Consider the following 15141-nt stretch of genomic DNA (forward strand, 5'->3'; position numbering starts at 1 on the left):
TTGCATTATCAAGTTTTTTCTAACTTTAGTCTTTTCTTGCATATGTACATTACATCAGATGTTTAGCATCATCAAATAGTAGAACGTAACAACTTATTACTTACTATATGGTTTAACCAGGTTTAGCTTAGCTTTCTACTATGTTCATATGTTGTCCGTACGTATCATAGCTAATGCTTCTTTCAAAAAAAGAAATTCCTTTCACAAACTTTTTTATTATCAACCTTTCACACTCTAACTCAACTCTCCAAATTGATTTTGATACCCATGGATAAAAGATAATGTGCACTGAATTGATTTTACATTCTAACTTAAGTTTAATAACTGATATAATTAATAAATTTATTACTAAATGACTAAATCACCCTTATAATAGTGTGCACACTATTATAATTAATGTAAGAGTAAACTAATATTTTGCTTATTATTTACAATTTACGAGTAGTACTAATTCAGGATCTAAATACGAAGTCCACAAAAGTTACACCCTTGTTATGAATAACAAATCTTCGAATTCCTACTTCACAAGTTTTCCCTATCTTTTTCTGGGAAATAAACCATCTTTGTCACCAAAACCAATGCCTCTTTTCACAACCCCAAAATAATGGACAGTTCTTGGCACCGCACCCTCCTCCTCCGCTTCCTCCACCACCACCACCAGTGCTAATCTGTTGTTTAATTTTCAACTTCGACCAGATGTCACTGGGCCAAATAGGTGGACTAGGTCTTTTGGATGCCCATACAAAAAATATAACAAAAAATCCTTGACTTGAGCAAATTACTCTGTCAGCTTCTATACAAAGAAAAGAGCAATTTTCTGTAGTTGCATATAAATCAGGGAGTATATATCTTATTAAACACGTTTGAATATATTTTTAAGGTTCCATACTTCGATTGGGGAATCAGTTCTGACAAACTCCAGAAGGAACATTTCATCAAGCTAGCTTACTTGTATTGGAAGTACACAAGCACTTCATCATATTGCGTTGTGATTCCAAAAACATAATTGATTGTACTCTTTTATTGCCAATTTGCAGACAATGAATGGATTTACCTTAACTGGGCAAATGAGAATAAGCTATAAAATCTTGCAACAAATGAGCCAAGACATTTTATACTCTTCTCTACCCTGAAAAAAATAAATCGATCCCATTAGAGGAATCAAAAATTGGAACTACTCGTGGGCTCAGGGTCTCCTGGTTTGAGAGGAATTTACAGTCAATGATGACAATCCAATAGTATCAGGGTTCTTCAGCTGCTCGAGTTGTTTCTTACCCAGGCGAAGCAAGTATTCAATGTACTGGAAATTCTTGCGATCGATTTGCTTGGCATTGCGACGGAATTCAGATGACACAAATGACTCAATCTTGTGTCTCTCTTCTGGAGATTTGGAGTGTGCTGCTCGCAGGAATCCTCTATACAGAGCAAGCACTTGCTTCTGCATTCCAGAGAGCCTTGGCCCATTCGAGAGTCCCATTATATTGCCTTTTTAGATCTTCTCAGCCTATGTACTGGATAATAAGTTTAGAAACAATGAATAGTATTTTGTCTATCTCTGTAGTGCTCTGTTGCAGCCTGAAAGAAAATAACAAAAAGATTGAATTACTTATATGCATGCCTAAAAATGAAAGCGGAAGCAAAATGCAGGATAAATGAAGAAAGCACAAATTATGCATGGCGAAAGGAAAGGACTCGAACCTCCCCCTGGCCAGTGAGCCACACACACACACACACACACACACAGATATATCTGAAAATATTTTCTCAAGATATCTACCAGGACTGACGCACACTCCTTTTTCTAGCAATTGCAGACAGTGCCCCTCTAATTTCAGAAACCCCCTATGTTCATGTTTCGGGCAACAAAAAACCCAATTTGCCTATGTAAGCAAAAATACTCAATGAATATCCTAAAATGCCTCCTATTAAACCCTTTTTTTTAAAGGTACGTCCCATATCCAATCACCACCACCATATTCAATCTCCTCCACTACAGCCACCAGCTTTAGAGTTCTCTTCCCTACCACCACCATTTTCAATCATCAAAACAACACAAATCGAAAATCCTTTGACCACATATCCTTATACCCATATCAAGAACCAAGTATTCTACCAAGAGATCCACCATCCATTCAATCCTACAAAAGCTCAGCCTTCATCAACTCTCATAAACACAAGACAAAGACCATAACCAACAAATTACTCAAAAAAAAAATTTTAATTAAAGTATAAAAACTGCAATGGATTCATAGGCCAACTAAACAGAAAATTAGACAAGTTAAACTTCTGAACGTCATTGTGGAAGGAAAATTGAGGAGAATTCTCCATTCAGTGCTTGTTCTAAGCAAATTACAGTTATCATAGGGCAATGATGGCCACTGCTTGTGCATGAAATTCTCCTCTAATTTCTTACCAATAGCATAAAAGCACAAGCAAAATGCAAAGGGAACATCAAAATAAAAAACCAGCACCCAGAAGTTAGTTATCATTATCCCCAAAATAGTCTACATCCATAAACAATATAATAAAGGATGTACCAATAAGTTCTACATGGTATAGGAATTTTAGGGATTAGACAGAGGAAAAAATAATCATGTCCACTGGTTGTGGATAAATGAAGGAGAAAGAAAGAAAAGTGGATGTTGGAAGAATTTGTGGCTAAGTAATGGTGAGGAAAAGATTGGTAGAGATTACTGTTGGGGCAGGACAAAGGCAGTGTCACCTTGGCTCCCCAGGCTTTGGTAACTTAACGATTGCTCTTCCTTCAGTGATGCATGAGAGACAATTGATGGAAACTGCTGCAGCCTTAGCTTGGCAGAAAATCGGACTAAGTCTCTTTGTTGGGGTAAATCTTTGGCCTGAGAAAGTTGTTCCTTTTACACTCAACAGAGAAAGCACCGAGTTATTTGGAATTTTGTGAACCACAGACCGAGGGACAGGGGTGAACAATAGGCGAGCCCGAGGAGCAGGGTGGCTGATAGGCAGTGGAAGTTGGGTGGAGAGCAATGAAGAAAGGAGGAAGAGAGAAAAGAGAGAGAAGAGGTTGCAAATTAAGAAGACCTGAGCATCCTGGGAAAACTTTTTCTCCTACAAGCTCTTTTTCCATGTAAATTGGGAACTAAATGAAGATCATTTAAGGTAATTCAATGTGTTAAGGAAGGTCTGTGTAATATCTCAAATTAAAGGGGAACTGTCAGCAATTCTTAGAAATCTCGGGGGAGGTTTCTAAAATTATCCTTAAAAAAGATTATCGATTCTAATTTCAACAACAAATTATCTGATCCACGTTCCAAGTTATACAGAATTCCCAATTCTCCCTACTTCTTTTCACATCTTCCCAACTTGAAACAGCAGCTTGAATATCACCAGAAATTTATTACCACCTCAGTAGTCCATGCTTCACTTCTGCAAACTCTCTGATTCCAATCTTGCCAAATATGGTACACAGTGGCAGCAAAGCTTAGACTAAGAACAACCTGCTAAAAGACTTAAGATCACATTGAGCACAGAATCACACCAGCTAATTGTTCCACTCAAATCTTGCTCTTTATACATCTTGAGGTATCTGAGTTTCCTTCCAGATTGCGTATCGACAGTAAAAGAAACACCAAGAAAGCACTCTTTTTTCTGTCTTTCTTATTTTTTTTCCCCAGGAGAAATTAAACAGGCATATCTGTTTCTGGGGAGGTTAAACGCAAATGTATTTCTCACTTCTCTACATTTAAGAGCAGCCAAGATTTTCTGTTTTTGAGATCTATAATAGAGCTGCAGTTGAACTGAGCCCCGCATAATGCAGTTTAGCATTTTAAGATTCCACATGCTCAGTTCAAGCTCTAAAACAATTTTCAACCTTGGCATCTGAGTTTGAGGTTATATTAAGCTTGCGAAGTCAAATCCAAGGGGAATGTCTAATCTAATTGATGTCACAGGTAAGTTCCAGATTATTATCAGAAGAGCTTATCAAGATGAAAAAAAAGAATCACATGTAAGAATCTTTGCAAGCAATCACCCACTTGGCCTCATTGATGAAAACCAGAAAACAGAAACCTTAGGATAAAATTTTCCAGTAGACAAAGGAAATAGTAGGATATGCCTCTGCAAGGGAGTGATGAGCTACTAACCAAGGAGGTGGAGATGATTACTTCTTTTCCTTCCTTAACCGTCATCTTTTCTTCTCTGTAATCCAACAACCAAGACCATTTTCTCAGGCCATGTACATCTTGCTCAAACTTAATAGTCTGTATAGCTAGGAAAATGACATTTATATCTGCTTTCTAATTGAAAAACGAAAAAGAGCATTTTTTGGGTCATTTGAAATCTTTCTACCCTCTAGATCTTCATATCCTAACAGATCTTTTTTTCCTTTAGTTCCCATTTTCAGTTACCGAATTCAACCTGCCTAGGCTACTAAGAGGTTCAATTTACTTTCTTGAATAAGCTAATAAACACAGATACACAGTGCAACTATAATCCGTGCTTCTATTATAAGTTTCTACTTAAATACATCCCAGTCTGAAAATCTTCAAACTGAGCATCTCTCCATTGGACGTTTTCTAAGATTCATAACAAAATTTAACTGTGAAAATCTAAGTAGAATTAAGCTGATTGAACCATAACTTTAGAAGTCCAGCAAGCACAAAGGATAGCTCTATATTTCTACCGCCCTTAGCTATCATAAGCTTGAGCTCCAGAACCTGACCAACAAAACAAGCAACTCAACAAATTCCAGAGTGCATCTCCTCTTAAAAAGCTAAAAAATCCAACAACCAAGAAATACAAAGCTCAAACTAGAAAAAACAACACATTTCCTTGATCTTAATCTCCTAACTACCATTTTTCCAATCAATCGAAATTGCTCTTTCATAGCTCATACATGTCAAATCTTTTCCAGACCAACATGTGGAGAGACTTGAGGGAAAAAACAACAATTTGTTTTGGTACAATTATATTTTCAAGACTAGTCTAGGAACCAAACCACCAAGCTAATTGATATCCTACAAAAACGGTAGCGCCGCCCAGGAAAAATTGCTCTGCTAGATGCCATTCACTCTAACCAGAGGTAAATTGCACACGGAGAAAGCCATATTATTAATTTACGAACAATTATTAACCACTGTATAATAATAATAACATTAAAATAAAATGAAAGAGAAACTTACGGTGTTCGGCGTCGGCGTCAAGTGCTAGCTGTATATTTTGGGGTATTTAATGGAGAAAAAAGATCAAGGCAGAAAGAGGAAGGAGGGTAGGTATGGCGGAATAGACGAAAAAGACTTGTTGAAAGCGAAAGGTGCAATTGGACTTATCCAGCCGGATGCTAGGAAATATATCGGGAGAAGGTGGCGACGGTGGCACGGTGGCGGTGGCGGTGGCGGTGGCGGTGAAGGTGAAGGAGGAGACATTTTTACTGTTAATACTTAATAGTAATACCTTAATGGGATAATTTCAGAAACCTCCCCTGAGGTTCCTAATAATTTCACTAGCCTCCCCTAACGTTTATAAAATTATACAAACCTCCCCCAAGGTTAAGGTTTTGATAACAAAGTTAATCCAATTAAAACAAATAACATTAAAAAAGTACTTTAAAGAGAGAGATGAAACTTTTATTTCATAAACATCCCTTATGCATATATATAAGTTGTATTAGTAAAAAAATAAAAATAATGAAAATTAAAAATAATTAATACACACATTTAACCACTTAAAAAGTTCACATTTAATAAATTACACAATGCTAATAAGCAACAAATTTTGCCTCCATTTCAAAAATTTTCAAATTTTGTTCTTTTTCCCTTGTTTCTCCCTTATTTCCATGAAATTACTTTACAATTATCTCTTTTATTTCAATAAAATTACTTTACAATTGTCATAACTTTAAGAGTTTCAAAGAAAACTAAAAAGAGGGAAAAGAAATGCAAAATTTAAAAACTTTTCTATTCAAAATTACAAGAATCATAGCAAACATTATGTTAAAAGAGTTGACTAGTTTATTTTGTTGAATCTTGTAATCATTAGTGTAATTTTGTTACTTATTTGTATTATCTAATTTATTAAATGTGAACTTTTTGAGTGGTTAAATATGTGTATTAATTGTTTCTAACTTTTAATTATTTTTATTCTTTTACTAATACGACTTATGCACATGCATAAGGAGTATTTATGGAATAAAAGTTTCATCTCTTTTCTTAAAGTACTTTTTTAATTGGACTAATTTTGTTATCAAAATCTTAATCTGAAGGGAGGTTTGTAAATTTTACAAACTTTAAGAGAAGCTAGTGAGATTGGTTTCTGAAATTATCGCTACCTTAATACTACGACTCTACAGAGGCTAATTGCTTAAAATATATGCCAAAAAAAAAAAACATCACACAAATGTATCTCTGACACACTCTATTTCTAATTCTATACCGGCCGTGCTGAGTCAGCACAGCCGCAGAATGAATTTTCTGCAAACATGTCAGTGGGTCAGCGGTGACGGGTATTTTACATACATGCAAGCTAAAAAATACCGAATTACACCCGTTCACTGCAAGTATACAGATCAACTAGTAGTTTAGGGTATATATCGGGTCGATCCCACAAGGAAGAGTGAACAATTACCGGTATTACTAAAGTTTCTTTATTATTTAGACTATCAATGAATAATAAGAAATTTAACCTACTGCACTTATACAAGAAATTAACAAATAAAAGCTCCTTAGGTTGTGGTATCCCTAACTACTCATGCAAGTGTTATATTTGGATCATTAATTACTACATCTAGGCTAATTATGGTGTAATTTCCTTATGCATTTGAATCCTACTTTCGTAGTGAATCAATTATACTTATAACTAATCCATACCTATTCTCATGGTTATGAAATTAGCTATAAGTTCATTTCTTCAGTGAAATTACATGAAATGAATCACTAAAAACCACATAGGTGCACCTCTACTTTCGTGAGTGTACTCCCTATGTTTAGCACTTCTTGAACTAATGTTAAATCTCAATTTTCATTGCAGAAATAACACCTTAGATAATCACAATTAATGGTACCAGATTAATCATGATTTCAAGAGCTAAAGTGCTAAATAACTTGCTCAAATCATAGCAGTCAAATAGCCAAATAATAAGCACTAACAATCATAGAAAGTTCAACCAAACCCAAGGTATAAACTTTAAAAGCACATATTAAACATAAAATCCAGAACTTGCATATTAACTAAATTTGGAATCAAGTACAAAAGATAAAGAGTTGAAAAGGAATGTAACCCATGTCACTTGAGCTCATCACCTTGCCTTCTTCATCTCCATCTTAATCCTAGTCTAGCAATATACAAGAGTGGATGAATTACACTAGCTAAACTATCCTACACTAAGGAAATGGAAGAACTACATTTCTGCACTCTTCAAGCTTCTCCCGTATGCTCTGCATGTCCTGGTTGCTCCCTATATAAACTGCTCCAAAAGCTCCTTTTCCATTGGTCCAAATTTGCTGCATTTGATTTCCAAATCTGAAATTGTTAAGATAGTCAATAGCCTTTGTTTTTGACTTGAAAATATGCCAACTTTCTTGCCCTTTTGTCTTCTAAAGCATGTGCACCGAATTCTCTTGCAGATTGTAGCTGGAAAGTAGTCAGAACACAAGAGAATTGACTGAGCAAAATTGCAGAATTGCGGCCGGAAAACGCGCCTACACAAAACGCGGTTACAAGTCACGTTTTGTGTACTCGCGTATTCACTTTGTCCTTACTTCAGCTGCGATTTTCTCTATCATAAAGGCTGAACTGGATTTTTTGTAAAACACCAAAGTTGTAGCCCTTTGAGTTAGCTTTCCAATGCTTCAAGAATCATCCAAATCTGAGCTTTTTAGCCTGAGATATGATCGAAATACTAAACACTGGTCAGAGCTCTGTTTTCCACTTTGGACAGCTGAGTTGAATTTCGGTATTTCAACTTTTGGACTATGAAAACGGCTGAACTGGACTTTGATGTCTTCATACCAAATGTAGATATATCTCTTAGCTTCAAAATGGTACCAAGATCACCTTGATCCGATCTGTGTAGCTCCAGATATAGTCAAAATACCAAAACATGTCAGAGTTGTCAAAACCTGACTTTTCTTGATTCAAATTGCATTTTTCCTTTTTACACTTCATATTTTATTTTCACCACTTTAATCCATCTTCAATCATCCAAATATCTTCTCAATGCACTTCATTTGATGATTGAATCATTAAACCTACAAAATATGAAGTTTTTCCCATAAAAATCCAACAAATGCAATATTTAGCCAATTTAACATAAAATGTAGATTTTTACCAAAACCTTAGTTATTTTAGTTATAAAACTAAATAATCAAACCAAAATTAACTAATAAAACACACTAAAAATACGTAAAATAAACCCTTGTCAAATACCCCCACACTTGAACCATTGCTTGTCCTCAAGCAATAAAAATACAAACCAACAATGATCCAAAATTTGAAAATAAATATATGTAGCATTTCAACTTCATTTCCTCAAAACAGAGTAAATAACCATTATGTAATTATTCAATTAAGTTCAAGTACTCATAATATCAAGTAAAGGAGAGCCAATTATACCATCATTATAACAAATTCAAATCGATTTTTCATCCTTACCTGATTTCACAAGCAAGCAACTCATATGGTCAATAATAATGCTTCCTAAACTCATGATCATCTTTTAATTCTGTTTAAAAAGATATTTATTAATATTACATATCTAAATATTACTTAAGACGTGAGAATGCCTTTTGACGCGAGGATCGACATTTTTAGATGAAGATCACCGGTTACTCAACACTTCACATACTCAAGTTGCTTTGCATACTCTTAATTCAAGTACCGTTTTACGCGAAAGTCGACATTTGTAGATGAAGACTCCCGGTTACTAAGTACAAGAATCATTGGAGTAGAATAGATCTTTTTTTTTTCTTCTTTTTTTTCATTTTTTTTCTTTTTACAGCAAAGATAATAATAAATTCCTCAAAAGAATAATCATGAGAAGAGTATTGCACTTATTGACCATATTTATCACTTAACTTATAAAATCCAATAAAGAGAAGAAATTTCATCAAATATGCAAAAAAAATATAGGTATAATTTTCTCCACTTTAAAAGATATACTTTCCTACAAATGCAAAAATTATAATCACATAATAGTCATTTCCAAGTTAAATGAGAAAAGAAGTTTCCAAATCACATATATTTATCTCAAATGTAGGAGGAATTTGAACTACTAATGGTATGGAACTTGGTACCCCTTGGATAAAATCGAAAAAATATGAAACTTTTTGGGGCAAGTTTGTAATTTTGGACAAGATTTTAGAAAAATTTTGAATTTTAACACAAGTCCAATATTTGCAACTAATAATTCAATCACATACAATGTATATAATCTCAATTCTCCCCCCACACTTAACATACACATTGTCCTCAATGTGTAAAAAGGAAAATCAAGATAAAGAAAAGTAATACTCCCCTATTGTTGCGATTGAATATGAAGCTTCAAAATCCATTGTCCGTGTATCTCCAACGCTTCATGAGTTTCATTGGATAACCATTAGTGATGTAATCCTAAAAAATGAAAAATGAGAAACAAAAGTGATAACAAAGGTTTAATAAACAAAATGATGATCCGTAACTTCAATCCTTTGTTTTCGTGATGTACCTAAAAAAAAATACACAATAAGCAACTCAAGGTACAAGAAAATATATATGAGGAAAAGAAGAAAAAAGAGAATCAAGGAATCTGCATTTTTTTTTTCCAAAAACGCGACTCATCAAAACGCGCCACTAAGCCGCGTTTTATGAAGTCGCGTTTCTTCACATATCTTGCAGGATCGAAAACGCGGCTATGCTTAAAAACGCGACTTGGAGTCGCGTATTTGAAGTCGCGTTTTCAATTTTTGATCAGGCTGGAAAACGCGACTTGGTATAAAACGCGACTTCCTGTCGCGTTTTGAGGCGCGTTTTCTTCAGTATAGGCGCAGAATCGAAAACGCGATTATGGAAAACGCGATTCTAAGGCGCGTTTTCAGCCCAAGTGCGTTTTCTTCTGCGAAATTTTTGCAGAAAGCCAATTTTGAAAAATTACCATTTGTACCCCAATCACTCAAAATGCATCATAGATCATTTGTTTGCTAAAATTCTCAATGCATGCATATGTAAAATGATCAAAATATGCATTTTAACCCCTTCTAACAAATCAAAAACAACAATTACTCAAATTGAGGGGTTGAGTTCCTTGATCAAATTTCGCCTTTTTCACCTCATTTGGTCACTTTTGCTTCCATTTCCAATACCTACAAATGAAAAATAACAAAATAACTCAAACACATACTTTAAACATAAAATCACCCCAAAATAACACAAACTTAAACAAACATTGGGTTGCCTCCCAATAAGCGCTTTTATTTATAGTCGTTGGCTCGACTATTGAACCTCATTTTTCAAGGAGGTTTGGTTAAAGAATAATCCACCATTTTATGCCTTGGTGGATCATTGTAAGGTGACTTAATAGAAAAAGCCACATGATCTAATGATATGAGAGATGGAAGTGACTTAAATATTCCAAGTGTTTCATAGATATTACCTTGAATATGCACCACTTGAGAACTTACCAAAGGAAATGTCATGAAAGTATCTTGGGCAGGAATACCCTTAGAACCTACACTTTCAATGCACTCCTCAAGAGGGGTGAAAAATGAGTCATTAAAACTCACCTCTTGAGCCTCAAAGTTAGTTCCAAAGATATTATCTTGTGAAATAGACATTTGCTCATTGAAACACAATTGAGATTCATCATTTTCATCAACATGCAATCCATTTTCACATACAACATTCTTACCATTCATGCTAGGATCATTTTGTAATTTATTAGAAGAAATAACCTCACACAATGCATTCAATTGCTCATTTATTCTGCCAAAGTGAGAAGTTAATTCATCTATTCTTTCCTCAATCCTATCAAAACGGTTGGAAGTTGCATTAGCTAATTTTTCTAAAGCTAACTCCCAAGATGGCTTAGAATCATTAGCTACCATTTCAATTGCCAACTCCCAAGATGGTTTTGATTCATATTGGACACATTCAGGTTGGTAATCATAAAAATATGAAGAATTACTATAAGTACATTGATTATTCCAACCATAAGCAGGAGAATTGTTCAAATTAGCACTATATCGATCAAAACAAGGATTGTAATGCTCTAATTCATCATAATAATCCATATTTTGTGCTTGTCTACATGTATTAGAAGCATGATAATTTCCACACAAGTCACAAATCACATGATAAGAATTAAAAGCATTAACATTCCTTCTCTGCTCAATTTCATGCATCATGGTGTCCATTTGAACTTGTAACTTAATTACATCAAATTTTGCCTTTAAGCACCTTAAACCATCTTTAAAAGACATACCTTCAGTAATTTCTTGGTTACCTCTGTTGAAGGAGTTTTGCACTTGGTAACCATCCATTGCCAATCTTCCACTTCTCAAGCATTGTCCTCCAAATTCACCTACCCTCCTCATTATCTAAAATTACTTTTAAACAATCTCAAAAGTAAGATTAGTTAAGAAGGATAGATTCCAAGACACAAACAAAAACAGAAAAAAATAAAATAAAATAAAAGTTGATTAAAAAAAAAAATGACATAAAACACATAAGATACAGCAAAAACAACAAAAATAAGAAAAATTGTCTAAATTAATAAAGTTGCTCTTCACACCGATATTGCCAAATCTTCCCCGGCAACGGCGCCAAAAACTTGACGGGTATTTTACATACGTGCAAGCTAAAAAATACCGAATTACACCCGTTCACTGCAAGTATACAGATCAACTAGTAGTTTAGGGTATATATCGGGTCGATCCCACAGGGAAGAGTGAACAATTACCGGTATTACTAAAGTTTCTTTATTATTTAGACTATCAATGAATGATAAGAAATTTAACCTACTGCACTTATACAAGAAATTAACAAATAAAAGCTCCTTAGGTTGTGGTATCCCTAACTACTCATGCAAGTGTTATATTTGGATCATTAATTACTACATCTAGGCTAATTATGGTGTAATTTCCTTATGCATTTGAATCCTACTTTCGTAGTGAATCAATTATACTTATAACTAATCCATACCTATTCTCATGGTTATGAAATTAGCTATAAGTTCATTTCTTCAGTGAAATTACATGAAATGAATCACTAAAAACCACATAGGTGCACCTCTACTTTCGTGAGTGTACTCCCTATGTTTAGCACTTCTTGAACTAATGTTAAATCTCAATTTTCATTGCAGAAATAACACCTTAGATAATCACAATTAATGGTACCAGATTAATCATGATTTCAAGAGCTAAAGTGCTAAATAACTTGCTCAAATCATAGCAGTCAAATAGCCAAATAATAAGCACTAACAATCATAGAAAGTTCAACCAAACCCAAGGTATAAACTTTAAAAGCACATATTAAACATAAAATCCAGAACTTGCATATTAACTAAATTTGGAATCAAGTACAAAAGATAAAGAGTTGAAAAGGAATGTAACCCATGTCACTTGAGCTCATCACCTTGCCTTCTTCATCTCCATCTTAATCCTAGTCTAGCAATATACAAGAGTGGATGAATTACACTAGCTAAACTATCCTACACTAAGGAAATGGAAGAACTACATTTCTGCACTCTTCAAGCTTCTCCCGTCTGCTCTGCATGTCCTGGTTGCTCCCTATATAAACTGCTCCAAAAGCTCCTTTTCCATTGGTCCAAATTTGCTGCATTTGATTTCCAAATCTGAAATTGTTAAGATAGTCAATAGCCTTTGTTTTTGACTTGAAAATATGCCAACTTTCTTGCCCTTTTGTCTTCTAAAGCATGTGCACCGAATTCTCTTGCAGATTGTAGCTGGAAAGTAGTCAGAACACAAGAGAATTGACTGAGCAAAATTGCAGAATTGCGGCCGGAAAACGCGCCTACACAAAACGCGGTTACAAGTCACGTTTTGTGTACTCGCGTATTCACTTTGTCCTTACTTCAGCTGCGATTTTCTCTATCATAAAGGCTGAACTGGATTTTTTGTAAAACACCAAAGTTGTAGCCCTTTGAGTTAGCTTTCCAATGCTTCAAGAATCATCCAAATCTGAGCTTTGTAGCCTGAGATATGATCGAAATACTAAACACTGGTCAGAGCTCTGTTTTCCACTTTGGACAGCTGAGTTGAATTTCGGTATTTCAACTTTTGGACTATGAAAACGGCTGAACTGGACTTTGATGTCTTCATACCAAATGTAGATATATCTCTTAGCTTCAAAATGGTACCAAGATCACCTTGATCCGATCTGTGTAGCTCCAGATATAGTCAAAATACCAAAACGTGTCAGAGTTGTCAAAACCTGACTTTTCTTGATTCAAATTGCATTTTTCCTTTTTACACTTCATATTTTATTTTCACCACTTTAATCCATCTTCAATCATCCAAATATCTTCTCAATGCACTTCATTTGATGATTGAATCATTAAACCTACAAAATATGAAGTTTTTCCCATAAAAATCCAACAAATGCAATATTTAGCCAATTTAACATAAAATGTAGATTTTTACCAAAACCTTAGTTATTTTAGTTATAAAACTAAATAATCAAACCAAAATTAACTAATAAAACACACTAAAAATACGTAAAATAAACCCTTGTCAAGCGGCCCACAATTTTTTTTTTAAATGAGCCTGTCCCCAGCCGTGCTGACTGGGCACGGCTGGGGCAGGCGGTAAAAAAAAAAAAAAGCCTAAGGGCCTATGCTAGTTGCAAACTTGCAATACATTGCGTTGTTGTGCATTAGCTGCTGTAACTACTAGTGCGCCTAGTGGGGTTACAGGAGGAGAGCAAGAAAGACTTTGCATTATTCTTTTACTGGTGATTAATTCCTACACATTTATATGTCTTCCCTTAATTAGCTTGCAATTTTTTCAGGGATCTGTTTGGATTTAGCATTTTTCGAAAAATAATTTTTTCATTTACAATGCTACAGTAATATACAAAAAAAATTCCAAAAATACAATATCCAAATAATATATCAAAAATAACTCCAAATATACAAAAAATATATTAATGTATATATTTATATACAAATTTTTTTTTTATAAATATATACTTTAATATATTTTTTTATATATTTGGAGTTATTTTTGATATATTATTTGGATATTGTATTTTTGGAGTTTTTTTTGTATATTACTGTAGCATTGTAAATGAAAAAAATTATTTTTCGAAAAATGCTGAATCCAAACAGATCCCTGAAAAAATTGCAAGCTAATTAAGGGAAGACATATAAATGTGTAGGAATTAATCACCAGTAAAAGAATAATGCAAAGTCTTTCTTGCTCTCCTCCTGTAACCCCACTAGGCGCACTAGTAGTTACAGCAGCTAATGCACAACAACACAATGTATTGCAAGTTTGCAACTAGCACAGGCCCTAGGCTTTTTTTTTTTTTTTTTACCGCCTGCCCCAGCCGTGCCCAGTCAGAACGGCTGGAGACAGGCTCATTTACAAAAAAGATTGTGGGCCGCTGACCCACTAACATGTTTGCAGAAAATTCATTCTGCAGCCATGCTGACTCAGCACGGCCGGTATAGAATTAGAAATAGTGTGTCAGAGATACATTTGTGCGATGTTTTTTTTTTTGGCATATATTCTAAGCAATTAGCCCTCTACAGAGGTCAGAGCTCGCTCGATTATGTTTCTTTTTTACTTTTCTCATTTTCCAATCAGATTTTTTTGGTTATTTTATTTACTCTGCCTTTTTTTTTTTTTTTTTTGTAGAAAGATTAGTTTGCAAATATTAGAATCTAGAACTTAGCCCATTACAACTAACCCACTCTAACTTTAGCCCAAGTTTTGAGCATGTATAAAATTGTGTAATTGCTATAATAACATTACTTTGTTATATATATTTTTTTAAAAAATTACTTTGTTATATACATAAATTTTATGTTTATTTAAACTAATTCAATATATAAATACAACCACGTCGATAAAGGTACACTAACTTCTGCAACAAATACATCAACGTTCCAATTGTACCTAATCTCAATTGCAATTGCCCCAAATCTCTTCAACCCCACCTTAAATTTTGATT

General features: G+C 34.2%; 1 protein-coding gene across 3 annotated transcripts; it reads right to left on the reverse strand.

Annotated features, from left to right (window-relative positions):
* Positions 1-869: 869 nt before the first annotated feature.
* On the reverse strand, positions 870-5359 carry LOC113763162 (succinate dehydrogenase assembly factor 1, mitochondrial). 3 transcript variants are annotated; one of them, XM_027306897.1, is made up of 2 exons: positions 5160-5359; positions 870-1504 (listed from the first exon to the last, which is right to left on the reverse strand). In XM_027306897.1, the coding sequence occupies exon 2, from the start codon at positions 1475-1477 to the stop codon at positions 1187-1189; it is 291 nt and encodes a 96-aa protein (XP_027162698.1). In that variant the 5' UTR covers positions 1478-1504; positions 5160-5359; the 3' UTR covers positions 870-1186. The 3 variants fall into 3 exon arrangements, with proteins under 3 accessions (XP_027162698.1, XP_027162696.1, XP_027162697.1); XM_027306895.1 differs by having other exon boundaries at positions 870-1575; XM_027306896.1 differs by lacking the exon at positions 5160-5359 and adding an exon at positions 4122-4190 and having other exon boundaries at positions 870-1575.
* Between the last annotated feature and the right edge of the window lie 9782 nt (positions 5360-15141).

The sequence above is a fragment of the Coffea eugenioides genome, chromosome 2 (genome assembly GCF_003713205.1).
Source record: "Coffea eugenioides isolate CCC68of chromosome 2, Ceug_1.0, whole genome shotgun sequence".
NCBI classification, from domain to species: Eukaryota; Viridiplantae; Streptophyta; class Magnoliopsida; order Gentianales; family Rubiaceae; genus Coffea; species Coffea eugenioides.

Coding starts and splice junctions, on each gene's coding strand:
- LOC113763162 (XM_027306897.1), bottom strand. CDS start 1,477: ATGGGACTCTCGAATGGGCCAAGGCTCTCTGGAATGCAGAAGCAAGTG.